The sequence below is a fragment of the Kogia breviceps genome, chromosome 15 (genome assembly GCF_026419965.1).
Source record: "Kogia breviceps isolate mKogBre1 chromosome 15, mKogBre1 haplotype 1, whole genome shotgun sequence".
Lineage (NCBI taxonomy): Eukaryota > Metazoa > Chordata > Mammalia > Artiodactyla > Physeteridae > Kogia > Kogia breviceps.
This window is the reverse complement of record NC_081324.1, coordinates 63,890,304-63,906,143: the sequence shown is the minus strand read 5'-3', so window position 1 is coordinate 63,906,143 and position 15,840 is coordinate 63,890,304. Positions and strand designations below refer to the sequence as shown.

Below are 15,840 nucleotides of genomic sequence, written 5' to 3'. Positions count from 1 at the left end.
GGAATGCTGGGTCATATAGTAGTTCTATTTTTAGTTTTTTAAGGAACCTCCATACTGTTTTCCATAGTGGTTGTATCAATTTACATTCCCACCAACAGTGTAGGAGGATTCCTTTTTCACCACACCCTTTCCAGCATTTAATGTTTCTAGCTTTTTTGATAATGGCCATTCTGACCTGTGTGAGGTGATACCTCATTGTAGCTTTGATTTGCATTTCTCTAATAATTAGTGATGTTGAGCATCTTTTCATGTGCCTCTTGGCCATCTGTATTTCTTCCTTGCTGAAATGTCTGTTTAGGTATTCTGCCATTTTTTAACTGGATTGTTTGTGTTTTTGATATTGAGCTCCATGAGCTATTTGTATATTTTGGAGATTAATCCTTTGTCCGTTGTTTCATTTGCAAATATTTTCTCCCATTCTGAGGGTTGTCTTATTGTCTTGTTTATGGTTTCCTTTGCTGTGCAAAAGCTTTTAAGTTTAGTTAAGCAAGTCCCATTTGTTTACTTTTGTTTTTATTTCTGTTACTCTAGGACGTGGGTCAAAAAAGATCTTGCTGTGGTTTATGTCAAAGACTGTTTTTCCTATGTTTTCCTCTAAAAGTTTTATAGTGTCTGATCTTACATTTAAGTCTTTAATCCATTTGGAGTTTATTTTTATGTATGGTGTTAGACAGTGTTCTAATTTCATTCCTTTACATGTAGCTGTCCAGTTTTCCCAGCACCATTTATTGAAGAGGCTGTTTTTTCTCCATTGTATGTTCTTGCCTCCTTTGTCATAAATTAGGTGCCCATATGTGAGTGGGTTTATCTCTGGGCATTCTATCCTGTACCATTGATCTATATTTCTGTTTTTGTGCCAGTACCATACTGACTTGATTACTGTAGCTTTGTGGTATAGCCTGAAGTCAGGGAGCCTGATCCCACCAACTCTGTTTTTCTTTCTCAAGATTCCTTTGGCTATTCGGGGTCTTTTGTGTTTCCATACGAATTGTAAGATTTTTTGTTCTAATTCTGTGAAGAATGCCATTGGTAGTTTGATAGGGATTGCACAGAATCTGTACATTGCTTTGGGTAGTATAATCATTTTCACAATATTGATTCTTCCAATCCAAGAACACAGTATATTTTTCTGTCTGTTTATGTCATCTTTGATTTCTTTCATCAGTGTTTTATAGTTTTCTGAGTACAAGTCTTTCGCCTCCTTAGGTTTATTCCTAGGTATTTTATTCTTTTTGTTGCAGTGGTAAATGGGGGTGTTTCCTTAATTTCTCTTTCTGACTTTTTGTTGTTGGTGTATAGGAATGCCAGAGATTTCTGTGCATTAATTTTGTATCCCACAACCTTACCAAATTCATTGATTAGTTCTAGTAGTTTTCTGGTGGCATGGTTAGGATTTTCTATGTAGAGTATCGTGTCATCGGCAAATAGTGACAGTTTGACTTCTTCTTTTCCAATATGTATTCCTTTTATTTCTTTTTATTGTCTGATTGCTGTGGCTAGGACTTCCAAAACTATGTTGAATAAGAGTGGTGAGAGTGGACATCCTTGTCTGGTTCCTGATCCTAGTGGAAATGCTTTCAATTTTTCACCACTGAGTATGATGCTCGCTGTGGGTTTGCCATATATGGTCTTTATTATGTTGAGGTAGGTTCCCTTTATGCCCATTTTCTGGAGTTTTTATCATAAATCAGTGTTGAATTTTGTCAAAAGCTTTTTCTGCATCTGCTGAGATGATCATATGGTTTTTATTCCTTAATTTGTTAATGTGGTGTATCACATTGACGGATTTTCGTATATTGAAGAATCCTTGCATCCCTGGGATAAATCCCACTTGATCATGGTGTATGATCCTTTTAATGTGCTGTTGGATTCTGTTTGCTAGTATTTTGTTCAGGATTTCTGCATCTATGTTCATCAGTGATATTGGTCTATAATTTTCTTTTTTTGTGATATCTTTTTCTGGTTTTGGTATCAGGGTGATGGTGCCTTCATAGAATGAATTTGGGAGTGTTTCTCCCTCTGCAAATTTTTGGAAGAGTTTGAGAAGGATCTGTGTTAGCTCTTCTCTAAATGTTTGATAGAATTCGCCTGTGAAGCCATCTGGTCCTGGACTTTTGTTTGTTGGAAGATTTAAAAAAAAAAAAAAATTATTTATTTATTTGTCTGTGTTGGGTCTTCGTTGCTATGCACGGGCTTCTCATTGTGGCGGCTTCTCTTGCTGCAGAGCATGGGCTCTAGGGGCGCAGGCTTCAGTAGTTGTGGCTCTCGGACTCTAGAGTGCAGGCTCAGCAGTTGTGGCGCACGGGCTCAGCTGCTCTGCGGCATATGGGATCTTCCCGGATGAGGGCTCGAACCCGTGTCCCCTGCATTGGCAGGCGGACTCAACCACTGCGCCACCAGGGAAGTCCCTGTTGGAAAATTTTAAATTATGGTTTCAGTTCATTACTTGTGATAGGTCTGTTTATATTTTCTAATTCTTCCTGGTTCAGTCTTGGAAAATTGTACCTTTCCAAGAATTTGTCCATTTCTTCGTGGCTGTCCATTTTATTGGCATATAGCTGTTTGTAGTAGTCTCTTATAATCCTTTGTATTTCTGCAGTGTCAGTTGTGATTTCTCCTTTTTCATTTCTAACTTTATTTATTTATTATTATTTTTTTAATTAATTAATTTATTTTTGGCTGCATTGTGTCTTCGTTCCTGCATGCGGGCTTTCTCCCTAGTTGTGGTGAGTTGGGGCTACTCTTCATTGCGGTGCACAGGCTTCTCATTGCAGTGACTTCTTTTGCTGCAGAGCATGGGCTCTAGGTGCATGGGCTTCAGTAGTTGTGGCTCGCAGGCTCTAGAGCACAGGCTCAGTAGCTGTGGAGCATGGGCTTAGTTGCTCCGCGGCATGTGGGATCTTCCCAGACCAGGGCTCGAACCTGTGTCCCCTGCATTGGCAGGCAGATTCTTAACCACTGTGCCACCAGGGAAGTCCCCCCTCTGATTGATTTGTGTCCTCTCCCTTTTTTTCCTGATGAGTCTAGATAAGGGTTTATCAATTTTGTTTATCTTCTCAAAGAACCAGCTTTTACTTTTATTGCTCTTTGCTCTTGTTTTCTTCATTTCTATTTCATTTATTTCTGCTCTGATATTTATGATTTCTTTCCTTCTACTGACTTTGGGTTTTCTTTGTTCTTCTTTCTCTAGTTGTTTTAAGTGTAGGGTTAGATTGTTTTTGTTTTTTAAAAATAATAAATTTATTTATTTATTTATTTTTGGCTGTGTTGGGTCTTCGTTTCTGTGCGAGGGCTTTCTCCAGTTGCGGCAAGCAAGGGCCACTCTTCATCACAGTGCGCAGGCCTCTCACTGTTGCGGCCTCTCCTGTTGCGGAGCACAGGCTCCAGACGTGCAGGCTCAGTAGTTGTGGCTCCTGGGCTTAGTTGCTCCGCGGCATGTGGGTTCTTTCCAGACCAGGGCTCAAACCCGTGTCCCCTGCATTGGCAGGCAGATTCCCAACCACTGCACCAGCAGGGAAGCCTGGTCAGATTGCTTATTTAAGATTTTTCTTCTTTTTTAAAAGAATTTATTTATTTAATTTATTTATTTTTGGCTGCTTTAGTTCTTCATTGCTGTGCGCGGCTTTCTCTAGTTGCAGTGGGCAGGGGCTACTCTTTGGTGCAGTGCACGGGCTTCTCACTGCAGTGGCTCCTCTTGTTGCAGAGCACAGGCTCTAGACATGTGGGCTTCAGTAGTTGTGGCTCACAGGCTCTAGAGCGCAGGCTCAGTAGTTGTGGTGCATGGGCTTAGTTGCTCTGCAGCATGTGGGATCTTCCTGGGCCAGGGCTCGAACCTGTGTCCCCTACATTGGCAGGCGAATTCTTAACCACTGCACCACCAGGGAAGCCCTGAGACTTTTCTTGTTTCTTGAGGTGAGATTGAATTGTTATATACTTCCCTCTTAGAACTGCTTTTGCTGTGTCCCATAGGTTTTGGGTCACTGTGTTTTTGTTGTCATTTGTTTCTATGTATTTATTTATTTTTTTTGCAGTACACGGGCCTCTCACTGTTATGGCCTCTCCCGTTGTGGAGCACAGGCTCCGGACGCGCAGGCCCAGCGGCCATGGCTCACAGGCCCAGCCGCTCCACAGCATGTGGGATCTTCCCGGACTGGGGCACGAACCTGTGTCCCCTGCAATGGCAGGTGGACTCTCAACCACTGCGCCACCAGGGAAGCCCTGTTTCTATGTATTTTTAAAATTTCTTCTTTGATTTCTTCAGTGATCTCTTGATTATTTAGTAGCACACTGCTTAGCCTCCATGTATTTGTGTTTTTTACAGTTTTTTTTCCTGTAATTGATTTCCAATCTCATAGCATTGTGGTCACAAAAGATGCTTGATATGAGTTCAATTTTCTTAAATTTTCCAAGGCTTAATTCATGACCCAAGATATGATCTATCTTGGAGAATGTTCCATGTGCAATTGAGAGGAAAGTGTATTCTGCTACATTTGGGTGGAATGTTCTATAAATATCAATTAGATCTATCTGGTCTGTTGTGTCATTTAAAGCTTGTGTTTCCTTATTTATTTTCTGTTTGGATGATCTGTCCATTGGTGTAAGTGGGGTGTTAAAGTCCCCTGCTATTACTGTGTTACTGTTGATTTCTCCTGTCATGGCTGTTAGCATTTGCCTTACGTATTGGGGTGCTCCTATGTTGGCTGCATAAACATTTATAATTGTTATATCTTCCTCTTGGATTGATCCTTTTATCATTATGTAGTGTCCCTTCTTATCTCTTTTAACATTCTTTATTTTAAAGTCTATTTTATTTGATATGAGTATTGCTACTCCAGCTTTCTTTTGACTTCCATTTGTGTGGAATATCTTTTTCCATCCCTTCACTTTCAGTCTGTATGTGTCCCTAGGTCTGAAGTGGGTCTCTTGTAGACAGCATATATATGGGTCTTGTTTTTGTATCCATTCAGCCAGTCTGTGTCTTTTGGTTGGGGCATTCAACCCATTTACATTCAAGGTTATTATCAACATCTATGTTCCTATTACCATTTTCTTTATTGTTTTGGGTTTGTTCTTGTGGGTCTTCTTCTTCTCTTGTGTTTCCTGCTTAGAGAAGTTCCTTTAGCATTTGTTGTAAAGCTGGTTTGGTGGTGCTGAATTCTCTTAGTTTTTGTTTGTCTGAAAAGCTTTTGACTTCTCCATTGAATCTGAATGAGATCCTTGCTGGGTAGAGTAATCTTGGTTGTAGATTTTTCTCTTTCATCACTTTAAGTATACCCTGCTACTCCCTTCTGGCCTGCAGAGTTTCCACTGAAAAATCAGCCGATAACCTTATGGGGATTCCTTTGTTTGTTATTTTTCTCTTGCTGCTTTTAGTATTTTTTCTTTGAATTTAATTTTTATTAGTTTGATTAATGTGTCCTGGTGTGTTTTTCCTAGGATTTATCCTGTATGGGACTCTCTGTGCTTCCTGGACATGGGTGACTATTTCCTTTGCCATGTTAGGGAAGTTTTCCACTGTAATCTCTTCAAGTATTTTCTCAGACCCTTTCTTTTTCTCTTCTTCTTCTGGGAACCTGATAATTCGAATGTTGGTACATTTAGTGTTGTCCCAGACGTCTCTGAGATTGTCTTCAATTCTTTTCATTCTTTTTTCTTTATTCTGTTTCTCAGCAGTTATTTCCACCATTTTGTCTTCCAGCTCACTTATTCGTTCTTCTGCCTCCATTATTCTGTTATTGATTCCGTCTAGTGTATTTTTCATTTCAGTTATTGTGTTGTTCATCTCTGTTTGTTTGTCCTTTAGTTCTTCTAGATCTTTGGTAAACATTTCTTGTATTTTCTCAATCTGGGTTTCCATTCTATTTCTGAGATTCTGGATCATCTTTACTATCATTACTCTGAATTCTTTTTCAGGTGGATTGCCTATTTCCTCTTCATTTATTTGATCTTGTAGGTTTTTATCTTGCTCCTTCATCTGTGACACATTTTTTTGCCATCTCATTTTTTTCTTTTAATGAGTGGGATTGTGTTCCTGTCTTATTGGTTGTTTGGCCTGAGGCTTCCAACACTGGAGTTTGTAGGCTATTGCGTAGAGCTGGATCTTGGTGCTGAGATGAGGAACCCTGTGAGACCTCACTCAAATGAATATTTCCTGGGGTCTGAGGTTCTCTGTTAGTCCAATGGTTTGGATTCAGATCTCCTACTGCAGGAGCATCCCCCAACCCTGGGCTCGTGAATCAAGATTCTGCAAGCCCCATGGGGTAGCAAAAAAAACAAAAATAACGAAGTAAAAAATAAAATTAGACTAGGAAACTAACAGATATGTTAGAAAGAATGTAAAAATTAAAAAACAGATGAATCAACAACTGGAAGGTACATCAGTACCACAGTAGTAAAAAAGAGGAGGAGGGAAAGGAAAAAAAAAAGTGGGTGGGGGGGTGAGGAAAGGCCTTGGATGTGCAGAGCGGGGCCTAAGCAAGGGTGAGGTTTGGGCGGTGGGCAGGGCCAATGCTCAGTACTCACAAGGCTGGAAAAGGCTCTGGAGGCTGTGGGGGGTGGGACTTAGGCTCAAGGAACAGAAGGGGCCCAGGGTGCCCCCCACCTAGGTCTCAGAGAGCAGGGGACCTCACCTGGGAGCCCAGCAGGCTTCCTGGACTCAAGTGGGCAGGGCAATCACCCTCCACTCCTCTCCTGCTCCTCCTGCAGGGCCCCTCCCGCCTGCCTCTCCTGATCTCCCTGGCCTCCCTCCTATGCCCCCAAGGACTCACGCAGCCTGGAGGGGGCTTGGAGGGCAGGGGACCAGTCTGGGAGCTCAGCAGGCTCCCCATGCCCAAATGGGTGGGGTTAACCCCCTCCACTCCTCTCCTGCTCCTCCCTCAGGGCCCCTCCCCTCCTGCCTCTCCTGATCTCTCCAGCCTCAGGGGTGCTGATTTTGCCTGGCCTCCACTTACGTCCTACCGGTTTACTTTGGGGTTCCTCCCGTCTCCTTGGGGGTCAGAGTCCCCCACCAGTGCCCGGCAGGTGCCCTAGTTGTGGGGAGACACTAACTCTGCATTTTCCCACACTGCCATCTTGACTCCTCCGTCACAGGAACATTTATTTATTTATTTATTTATTTATTTATTTATGGCTGCATTGGGTCCATGTTGCTGCACCAGCTTTCTCTAGTTGCAGTGAGCGGGGGGCTACTCTTTGTTGTGGTGTGTGTACTTCTCATTGCGGTGGCTTCTCGTTGCGGAGCATGGGCTCTAGGCGTGCAGGCTTCAGTAGTTGTGGCACACGGGCTCAGTAATTGTGGCTCACGGGCTCTAGAGCTGAGTAGCTGTAGCACATGGGCTTAGCTGCTCCGCCGCATGTGGGATCTTCCCAGACCAGGGATCAAACCCGTGTCCCCTGTGTTGCCAGGTGGATTCTTAACCACTGCGCCACCAGGGAAGTCCCCAGACGTAGGTTTAACAGGCTTGCCTGAGAAGGTCAGGGCCAAAGCCAAGGACTGGAGAAGTGAGGCTGGTGGGGGTATGGTGGCTCTGTCTGTGGGCCAGTGCAGCAGCAAGAAGAGCCAGGGTCTGGGGTGGCCAGGAGTGTGTGAGTGGAAGGGCACAGCCAGCTCTGTCAGTGCTGCTAAGAGATCAAAGATGAGGACAGAGAGGTGACCTTTGGCCACAGGGAGGTGGAGGAGCTCCTGATGGGGCCCAGCCCCGTTCACCAGGAATGATGAGACGAGGTCCATCCCAGGGGCCAGTCGAATGGAGACCCTGGCTCAGCTGGCAAGAGAAGGGGGACCCCGAGGACCCCTGCATGGGCAGCATGCCCATCTGAGGTGGCCCTCCCCGCTCTGCCCCATCTGTGGGTGGAAGGGCGATGCACAGAGTGGTGACTGGCCTCAGCTGCCCAAGGTTGGGGAGCTTGTCCCATTGAGAGCCGAGGCTGGGCCCTCAGGGCACACACAGATGCTGGCATGCCTGATGCCCACCTGGGGCAGGCTGGGGGGCCAGGGGCCCAGCCCAGACTGGTCAGAGCTACTCCAGGCTGCTGATGCCAGGACCAGGCAAACAAAGCCATTACCAGGTAATGAATTCATTACTGAGGTCAGGCGAGGTCAATACCGGGTAATGAGTTGCCCCCCACAGAGCCACCTGACCCAGAACAGTTCCCAGGGAACACCTGGGCAGCTAGAGCCACCAGGAGGCCATGGCACAGTTCCAGGCCTTGTGGGCAGGGGGTGTTCAGGGGCAAGGTGTGCCCGAGTCCAGCACCCACAGGAAGCCCCGTTCCAGCACTAGTATCCAGAGTAAGTCACTTCCCCTCTCTGACCCTGTCTTTAAAGGAGGGACCTTAGGCCTCAGGCCTCCCCTGGCCGCTGCACGCCCTCCCGCCTCTGTCGCTTCTGCACCCTCACTATCTCCTGGCCAGCAGAGACTCGTCCTGGGCTCTGACAGGGGTGGGGGTGGGGTGGGGAGAGACAGGCGAGGCCACAGGGACCACCAGTGGCCCGAGAGGCAGGATGAAGCTGCCCAGAACTGTGCTGAGCAATGGCTTGAGCCAGACCTGCTGGCTTAGTCCACCGAGGTCCCACAATGTGGCCTGCACTCTGGGGGCTGAAGGGCATCATAGCCTTCCCTTCCCTAGAGCCCAGGGCCCGTGGTCCAGGCCCCTGCCAAGAAGGCTTGCTCACCCTCCAAAGGCCCAGCCAGTCTGGCCAGATGGAGAGCACAGCCCCTACCCTAGAGCCCCAGGCCACACCACCCCTTCCAGGACCAGCTCCAAAACTAACCCCCATCCCACCCAGTGGGTGGCCTGCACAGAGGTCCTGTCCTCCTTGGGCCCTTGCCTGGTGTGCCCCCACCAACACAGGCCCTCAGATCCCGCCGGCTTCAGGACCGCCACCTGCCTCGCCACGTCCCCCACTTTGCCAAGAACCTGGTGGGCCTTCAACTGCAGAAGACAAAGACCTCTGTGCCCTCAGCACCCACACCCCCTCTACCTCGTGCGGTTGGGGACCTGGGGACCTGCATTACCAGATGCTCCCCTGAGGACTATGAGGCTACAGTCACACGGCTGCTCCCTACACCCCCCACCAAGGCCACCAGAGCTCCTCCAGCATGCAATGCCCTCTTGGCTCCCGACTGCCCTCAGGCTCTGGGAAAGAAAACCTCCCTCCTAGGTGGCTGCCAGGGTTTAATTGCAACAGACTGCAAGGGTGACCACCCCCTTCTCTGGGCAGAGGCTGAGCCCAGGGCGGTCTCTCCTCCCTGAGTTAATGAGCAGCTACTCACCCACCTTGCCTGGTGGGAGGGCTGGCCTGACCCCTGGCACACAGAGAGGGACAGGATTGGGGAGGAGCTGGGCCTGTCAGCATCGCCATGCAGGGAGCCCCCTGGCAGGCTGGCTTCAGGGCTGTGAGGAGCTTCCGAAAGGACCTGGAAAGCAGGTCTGTGTGCAGCCCCCCACCCAGCAGCTCTGTCCCCTGAAGGGACAACAGCCACTTGGCTCTGACCAGCCAGCTCCGGCCAGGGCACTCCAACCTGGCTCCGCACCGCAGGCCTCACCTGCGCCCTGGCCTCTCCACTGATGAACATGGGGCCAGGGTCACCACAACTTGCTTCCTGATCCGGACTGAATTTGACCTCTGGGGATCAGAATCGTGCTGACCACCCCTGCCTGTTTGCCCCAACCAATACATCCGCAACTCCCCTCAGTACCCATGGGGTCCTCAGGGCCTCCAGTCCCAGTCTGTCTTTGTTCCTATCACACCCCCTCCTTCGGCCTCTGTCTTCCCCAGGCCCAGGCTGCCTGGGCAGCCCACTCTAGGCCCTCCTGGCTCTCACAACCCTAACTGCTGGTCGGCAAATCTGGACTCCCTCCCACACCCGCTCCCACCCTCTTGGCCTCCCTGCCGTCCCCTCCTGGGGACCTGAGGACCTCCTGCATTTCACAGGTAAGGCTCAGAGAGGGCAGAGCCCTCAGGTCACACAGCCAGGCTCCAGCAGGCCTGGAGAGGAATGCAGGGCTCTTGTGTCAGTCATACTTTAATTATGGAGGGGAGGGTGGTGGCGGGTATGGTTAACAAGGCTCTAGGGAGCAGCAGAGCCACAGGCTGGAGGTCCTGAGCAGCCAGGTGACTCAGCAGGAATGGAGGGTCAGAGGGGTTGACAGAGCACCAAATTCTCCCCTCTCCCTGCACCTTCCAGAGTGACAGCCTCCAGTGAATGAATGAACGGAGGGGATCCAGGCCTCTTCACAGTGGCCTGGGGCCAAGGCTGCCCAAGAAAAGGGTCGACGACACCCCCAATCTCACACACACACGCACACATGGGCACAGTGTTGCAGAGAGGGTAGGCCCCGGTGGGCCCTGGGGACACAGGCTCCAGTGGCTGTCTTGCCATCTCCCCTCCCAGCCCAGCCTGGATCCACGCCAGGCCCTCCTTCCCCACAATTTGCTGGGGAGGTCCCAGGGCATCCAGAGTCCTAACTAGCCCCTTGGGTGCTGTGAGCACATGTTGGCAGGGGATACTGCCTTCCAGAGAGGCCCACAGCACACTGCCCACGGCCCTCTGATGGGCACGGACAGCAGTGCGTTTGCCAAGGCACCAGGGTGAGAATAAATGGGTGCAGTGGTAAGGTGGGAGGGACGGGAAAGCCAGCAGGAATGGCCGTGAGGGCTTTGAATGCCAGGCAAAGGAGGTGCACAGCTGGCCAGGGGTGGGGTGGCCCCACCCGGGACTCTCAGCCCGATTCATTCACCAAAGGACTTCATCCAACATCCAGCCTGCTCAGCACCACTAGGCCTGTACTCGGGATCCTACTGTGGATGGAGGTGGACAGAGAACAGAGCCATTTAATCATGATTGTGAGGGTGCTGTGGGGGAGGGGCCTGAGTTCCCTGGTAGGGGGTGAGATGGTCGTGGAAGGCTGCCCTGGAAAAGTGGGATGAGTGGGAGGAGCCAGGCGAGGGGGAGCAGGGGGAACATTCCAGGCCAGACAAACAGCCTAGGCAAAAGCTTAGGGGGTGAAGACGGTCACTGGGTTAGAGGAGGAAGAGGACAGGGCCAGCGCACAGACAGCAGTGAGGGATGGGCTGGACCTCCAGCAGCCTCCTGAAGGCAGGGGCCCAGCAGAGAGCAATGGGGATCTTGAATTCAGGGGCAGAAGTGCATGTTGTGTGTGGGCTGTAGGGAAGCAGTGCAGAGATAGCAGCCTGGACTGTGGTATGGGAGGAGGTGGCCCCAGCCAGTGAGGAGCGCTTCAGGCCGTGACCACACCTGCCTTCCCCTGACTGTGATGGGGACTGTGGCTTTGAGCAGAGTATGTGAGCTCGGTTCTCCACTTGCGGTTGGGCGCTTTCATGTCCCCATCACCTCTGCCCAGAAGCCTGTTCAAGCCCCTTGTTGGGACCCACTGACAGCGCAGCACCACGGGCAAGTCCTGCACACTCAAGTCTTTGGCGTCGTTCCCCCGGTTCCCCGGGGCCCCATTTGCCCAGGTTTCAGCCCTGCCGGCGTTCCGCGGGCCCCAGACCAGATTCCCCAAGGCCTTGGTCGTTCCCACAGCCGTCCCGGAGGCCCTCTCCACGGAGCGTCTCCCGGGCCCCATTGGTCGCTAGGCTACGGGCTGGGGCTCCGGCCCGGCCAGGCTCTGGAGGCGGAGGTGGAGGCGGCGGCGGCGCCGATGGCGGCAGAGCCCCGGCGCCGGTGGGCCCAGGCGCGCAGCGCGTACAGTGCCAGCGAGGCGCTGCGGCGCGCGGTGTGCCGCCGGCCGGACCCCGGGCCGCAGTCCCACAGGCCGAACCCCAACGAAGCTCGCGCCCCAGGCTGCCTGGCGCGCCTGCAGTGCCAGCTCCGGGCTGAGGCGGCGGCGTGGACCTTCTCAGCTGCCACGGCTGGTGGAACGCGCGGGGGCCGCGGCGGGGGCCGGGGAGCCCGAGGAGGCGCGCAGCCGCGGTTCCATGTGCTCCGTCTGCGGCGAGCCGCGCTGCGGGGCCACCTACCCGGCGGGAGTCCTGGAGGTGAGCGAGCGGCAGCTGCAGGAGGGCCTGGCGGCCATGCGCGCCGAGCTGGGCGCGGGGTTGGAGGCGCTGCGCGCAGAGCTGCGGGCCGAGCTGGACGCCCTGCGCGCGCTGCTGCCTCCGCCGCCGCCCGTCCCCCGCGAGGCCCGCGTTCCCCGAGGCCCGGCCCTGCTGCAGGCGCTGGGCACCGTGAACGCCCTGGCCGCGGGAGCGAGGCCAACCGACAATGCCTCGGACAGCCCGGCCGACGGCGGCGCGAGCCGGGCCCCGGCCCGGAAGAACCTCAAGAAGACCCTGTCCGGGGCCCGCAGGGCGGCGAGGATTAAGCGCAGGGAGAGGGAGCCCGGGGCGAGGGCCTGGCGCCCCCCCCCCGTCGCCGGCCGCGGGGCTTTGCTACCTGGGACCGGCCAGGTGGCTCGTGGAGCGTGGCTTGGAGTGAGAAGGGTCCTCCGACGCCGCCGGCTAGCGCTCTGGTATCGGAAGGAGCTGGGGAGTGCGGCTGGCTCCGCGCAGCTGGAGCTGGAGTCCGGGCGGGGTAAGGGTCGGGCCAGGGGTATGTCAGCCTCCGGGAGTGAGTGCAGTGGGAGAGCCCAAGGTCTCCTCTGGCTGGGGGAGGTGGGTGCAAGTGTATTTTCTTGAAGGGTGTCAGGGAGGAGGCCGGGCCTCCATGCACTGGGGTGGAGAATGTGACCCACACACCAAGTGACAGACACCGGGGACACGTGGGCTGCTAGGACACTGTCACCTGGACACAAGTTCACTCAGGACAGTGTCACTCGGATGTACGAGCACATTCTACCGTGGGCCCTGGACAGCAGCCTAACTCTAGCCAGCTTCAGTCCCCTGACAGTCGGGCCCACCCTCTACTGGATAGCGTTGCCTGGACACAGCGCATCTGGTCAGCGCCCCCTGGACTCTCAGCTTTGCTTTGACAGTGACACGAAGGCCACTTACCTTAAGTAGCCTCACCGCAGGCAGTCACCCGACAGCAGTGTCTCTCCAGTGTCAACCTACATCAGACTCCACAGCCCACCTTCCCGGAGTGTCACCTGGTACAGACAGCCCTTCACTCACTGTCCCTGTCACCAGGACCCACCACTCTGTGCTGCAGAGCTGGGATCCAGCAGCTTCTCATCTCCTGGCCTCTGGGAAATGGCAGCTGGAGGCATCACTAAACCACACAGTGTCTGGGGTGGTCAGCCAGCTCATCTGTAAAATAAAACAGTAATCTTAGGCTTTAGCAGGTGGAGTTTCTCCTTCTATCTCATCGGGGGATTCAGGCATAAAGTGTAGGATGGGAGTGGGGGTGCCTTCTCTCCGAGAGGGATCTGGGGAGGTCTGGGGTTCTGGATGGGGTCTGGGACTGGCTGTGGTGGGGTCGGGAAGGGTGGCGCGGTGCGCCCAGGCGGCCCCCCTCCCCCCAGCCAAAGGAGGCCAAGGTCACTCTGTGAGTCGTTTATTGCGGGAAAGTGGTCGTGTCTACATCCTAGGGCCCCTGCCAAAGCCACAGGCTGAGCCCCAGGCCCAGGAGAGCCCCGTGCCCTCGGACCGGGGTGGGGGCTGCCGCACGGACCGAGGCGCTGGGGGAAGCTACAACCCTGCGTATGCCTGAGAGGCTGCTGCGGCCGGAAGTTCTCCGTGAGCGGCGCGGGGCGGGAGCCGGGGGCCGGCCTGAGCCACGACGATCCGGAACTGGGCCACCTGAGGGTGTGGGGCGCAGGCGGTCAAGGCGCGGCGCACGGGAGGGCGGGGCGGCTCGGGGGTGGGGGAAGGGGCGGGGGCTGTACCTGCGCGCGCCCGATGGGGACCGTGTCCTCGAAGACCGTCCAGAGCATCACGGGCCCGCAGGTCAGCGACCCCGCGTAGCGGTAGAAGCGCGAGAGGCCAGAGGCGCCCAGCAGCAGCGAGGCCAGCGGGAAGGTGGACGCCAGGTTCACGGAAGCCCCCTGGGAGAGAGACGGCAGCGGGTTGGAACCAACCTCCCTGTGTCCGGCCGCCCCGCCCCCGCCGCGGGGAACCGCGCCCCTCACCGCGTGCAGACACGTTCTTCAGGCCCGACAGACGGCCGAAAAGTTGGCGTTGTCAGAGTCCTGATCCTGGGAAGGGGGCTCCAAGTGAGAGGGGCTCGAGCGGGGGTCTAAAAGGGGGGAACACTGAGGGGGATGTAGGAGAGACTAAGTGGGAACAGAGGTGAAGGGGGTTTGCCGGGGGGAGGGCCACCCCCACTGACCCTGCAGGTCCACGACTTCTCACTGGCCACAACCCCTCACAGAACCCGTTCATCCTATAAAGCCTCTAGGGGCCCCAATGCCCACCCAAGATTATACAGGCCACCTGCCCTCTCTACAGACCCCCATGGACTGCCTTTCTTGGAAGCAGGCTGTCACACAGCAGCCCCCCTCCCTGGCAGGAGGCACACACCCCTCCCTCACTGTCAATAGCACGGCCAGCACTGCCAGACCATCAGGGTGACCTCGGGCTTCCCCTATGCTGTGGTACCGGGTGTTCATATGGACCACGTGCATCTGGGGAGACACAGACTACGGGAAGTACCCAGCTACTCCCACCAGGCGGCCCTGGCCTCCGTGGGGCACTCCCGCCACCCCTCCCCATGACCAGGCCCACCTCCATGGGGCGGTGCTGCCTGTCCAGGCTGTGCTCTGAGCCTGCTCGCCCGGGGCCCCCGCCAGTGGTAAGGCAGCTGCAGGGCACAGTAGGCTGGTGGTGGCAGCCTGGCGCCCTGCATCTCCAGCAGGATCTGTGGGCAAGTGTCCGTGCGGAGCACTGAGGGGGAGGGAACAAATGACACCCTCTCTTGCCCCCACTCAGCTGCCCTCGTGCCATTAGGGCACAAGGTGTGAGCAAAGATACCCCCTCAGGCCAGTCTGCCCCTTGGCTGGGCCTCTTTGGAATTATGACACCCTGGGTGTCCAGGCCCCTCTGCTGGCCGGCCAGGTGGGGCTCCACAGATTGCAGTGGAAACCCCCGACCCTGCACAGAGGGGAGAAGGCAGCCTCCCGTGGCGGGGGTCCTGATCCACCTCAGCTATGGGATTGTTGGGGGTTGTGGTGACTCCAGGAGTTCTGACCTCTGGGTACACCCTGACTTCTGGTCCTTGGGGACAATGGCTGATTGCTACTGGTAGGGGGTTCCTGGCACCTCTATGTGGGGGTCCTAGACCTCCATTGGGGGATGTCTCGACCACTGTGTGTGTGGCGCTTCCTGTGCCATTTATGGAGATTTTGATTCCTGTGGGGGCATTCCCATTCTTATGTAGAAGCTCTTAATCCATCTGTAGAGATTCCTGACCCTTGTGGGGGGGGTCCTTGGTCTCTGTAGGGTGTCTCATCTCCTGTGTGGGGATCCTGATCCTTGTGCAGGGGATTGCTGTCCCTGTCTGTGGGAGGGGGTGGCCTGACCCAGGGTGCTGACCTGTATGACCATCATTCTCCAGGGTCCATGGGCCTGGAGGTGCTGAGTTGTAGCCTTGGAAGATGAAGGGTCCAAGGGTGGGGTCCTGATGGACCCGGTGAAGGTTGATGTTGATGGGGGACTGGCCTGGGCCCCCACAGGATGGGGCCATCTCCTTCCAGTGGGTGGGGCCTGGGGGAACAGGTCTAGGTCTCTAGGGGGGCTGAGACATGGGGGTGCACAAAGGTGGCCCTCCCCCCCACACACCCAGGGAAGAGCCCCCACCTGACAGGTCACAACTGCCACCCCCCAAACCTGGCCGGGCCATAGTGTTTGCAACACCATCACAGGTACAGCCCCTGTAGGCAGCTGCTCCACAGGGAAGGGACCTGGGAAAGTCTCCTGGCACCCGGCCACATGACAAC

General features: G+C 54.0%; 3 protein-coding genes across 3 annotated transcripts in view; 1 reads left to right on the top strand and 2 right to left on the bottom strand.

Annotated features, from left to right (window-relative positions):
• ZNF74 (zinc finger protein 74) overlaps window positions 1-13,686 on the bottom strand; it is a 27,998-nt gene extending 14,312 nt beyond the window's left edge. Inside the window, exons 1-2 of the mRNA XM_067015060.1 lie at window positions 13,602-13,686; window positions 13,101-13,213 (exon numbers count right to left, since the gene is read on the bottom strand). Coding sequence (XP_066871161.1) covers window positions 13,101-13,173 — 73 coding nt within the window. The 5' untranslated portion in view covers window positions 13,174-13,213; window positions 13,602-13,686. The remainder of the gene's footprint in view (window positions 1-13,100; window positions 13,214-13,601) is intronic.
• Window positions 11,668-12,967, top strand: LOC131742170 (protein FAM246C). The gene is given in 3 exon segments (XM_067015692.1): window positions 11,668-11,859; window positions 11,861-12,557; window positions 12,879-12,967. Coding segments are annotated over 3 exon segments (978 nt in total).
• Window positions 13,491-15,840, bottom strand: LOC136792698 (carbonic anhydrase 15-like). Its single transcript, XM_067015088.1, is given in 5 exon segments — window positions 13,491-13,613; window positions 13,615-13,669; window positions 13,671-13,705; window positions 13,792-13,950; window positions 15,437-15,840. Coding segments are annotated over 5 exon segments (696 nt in total). The 5' UTR covers window positions 15,761-15,840.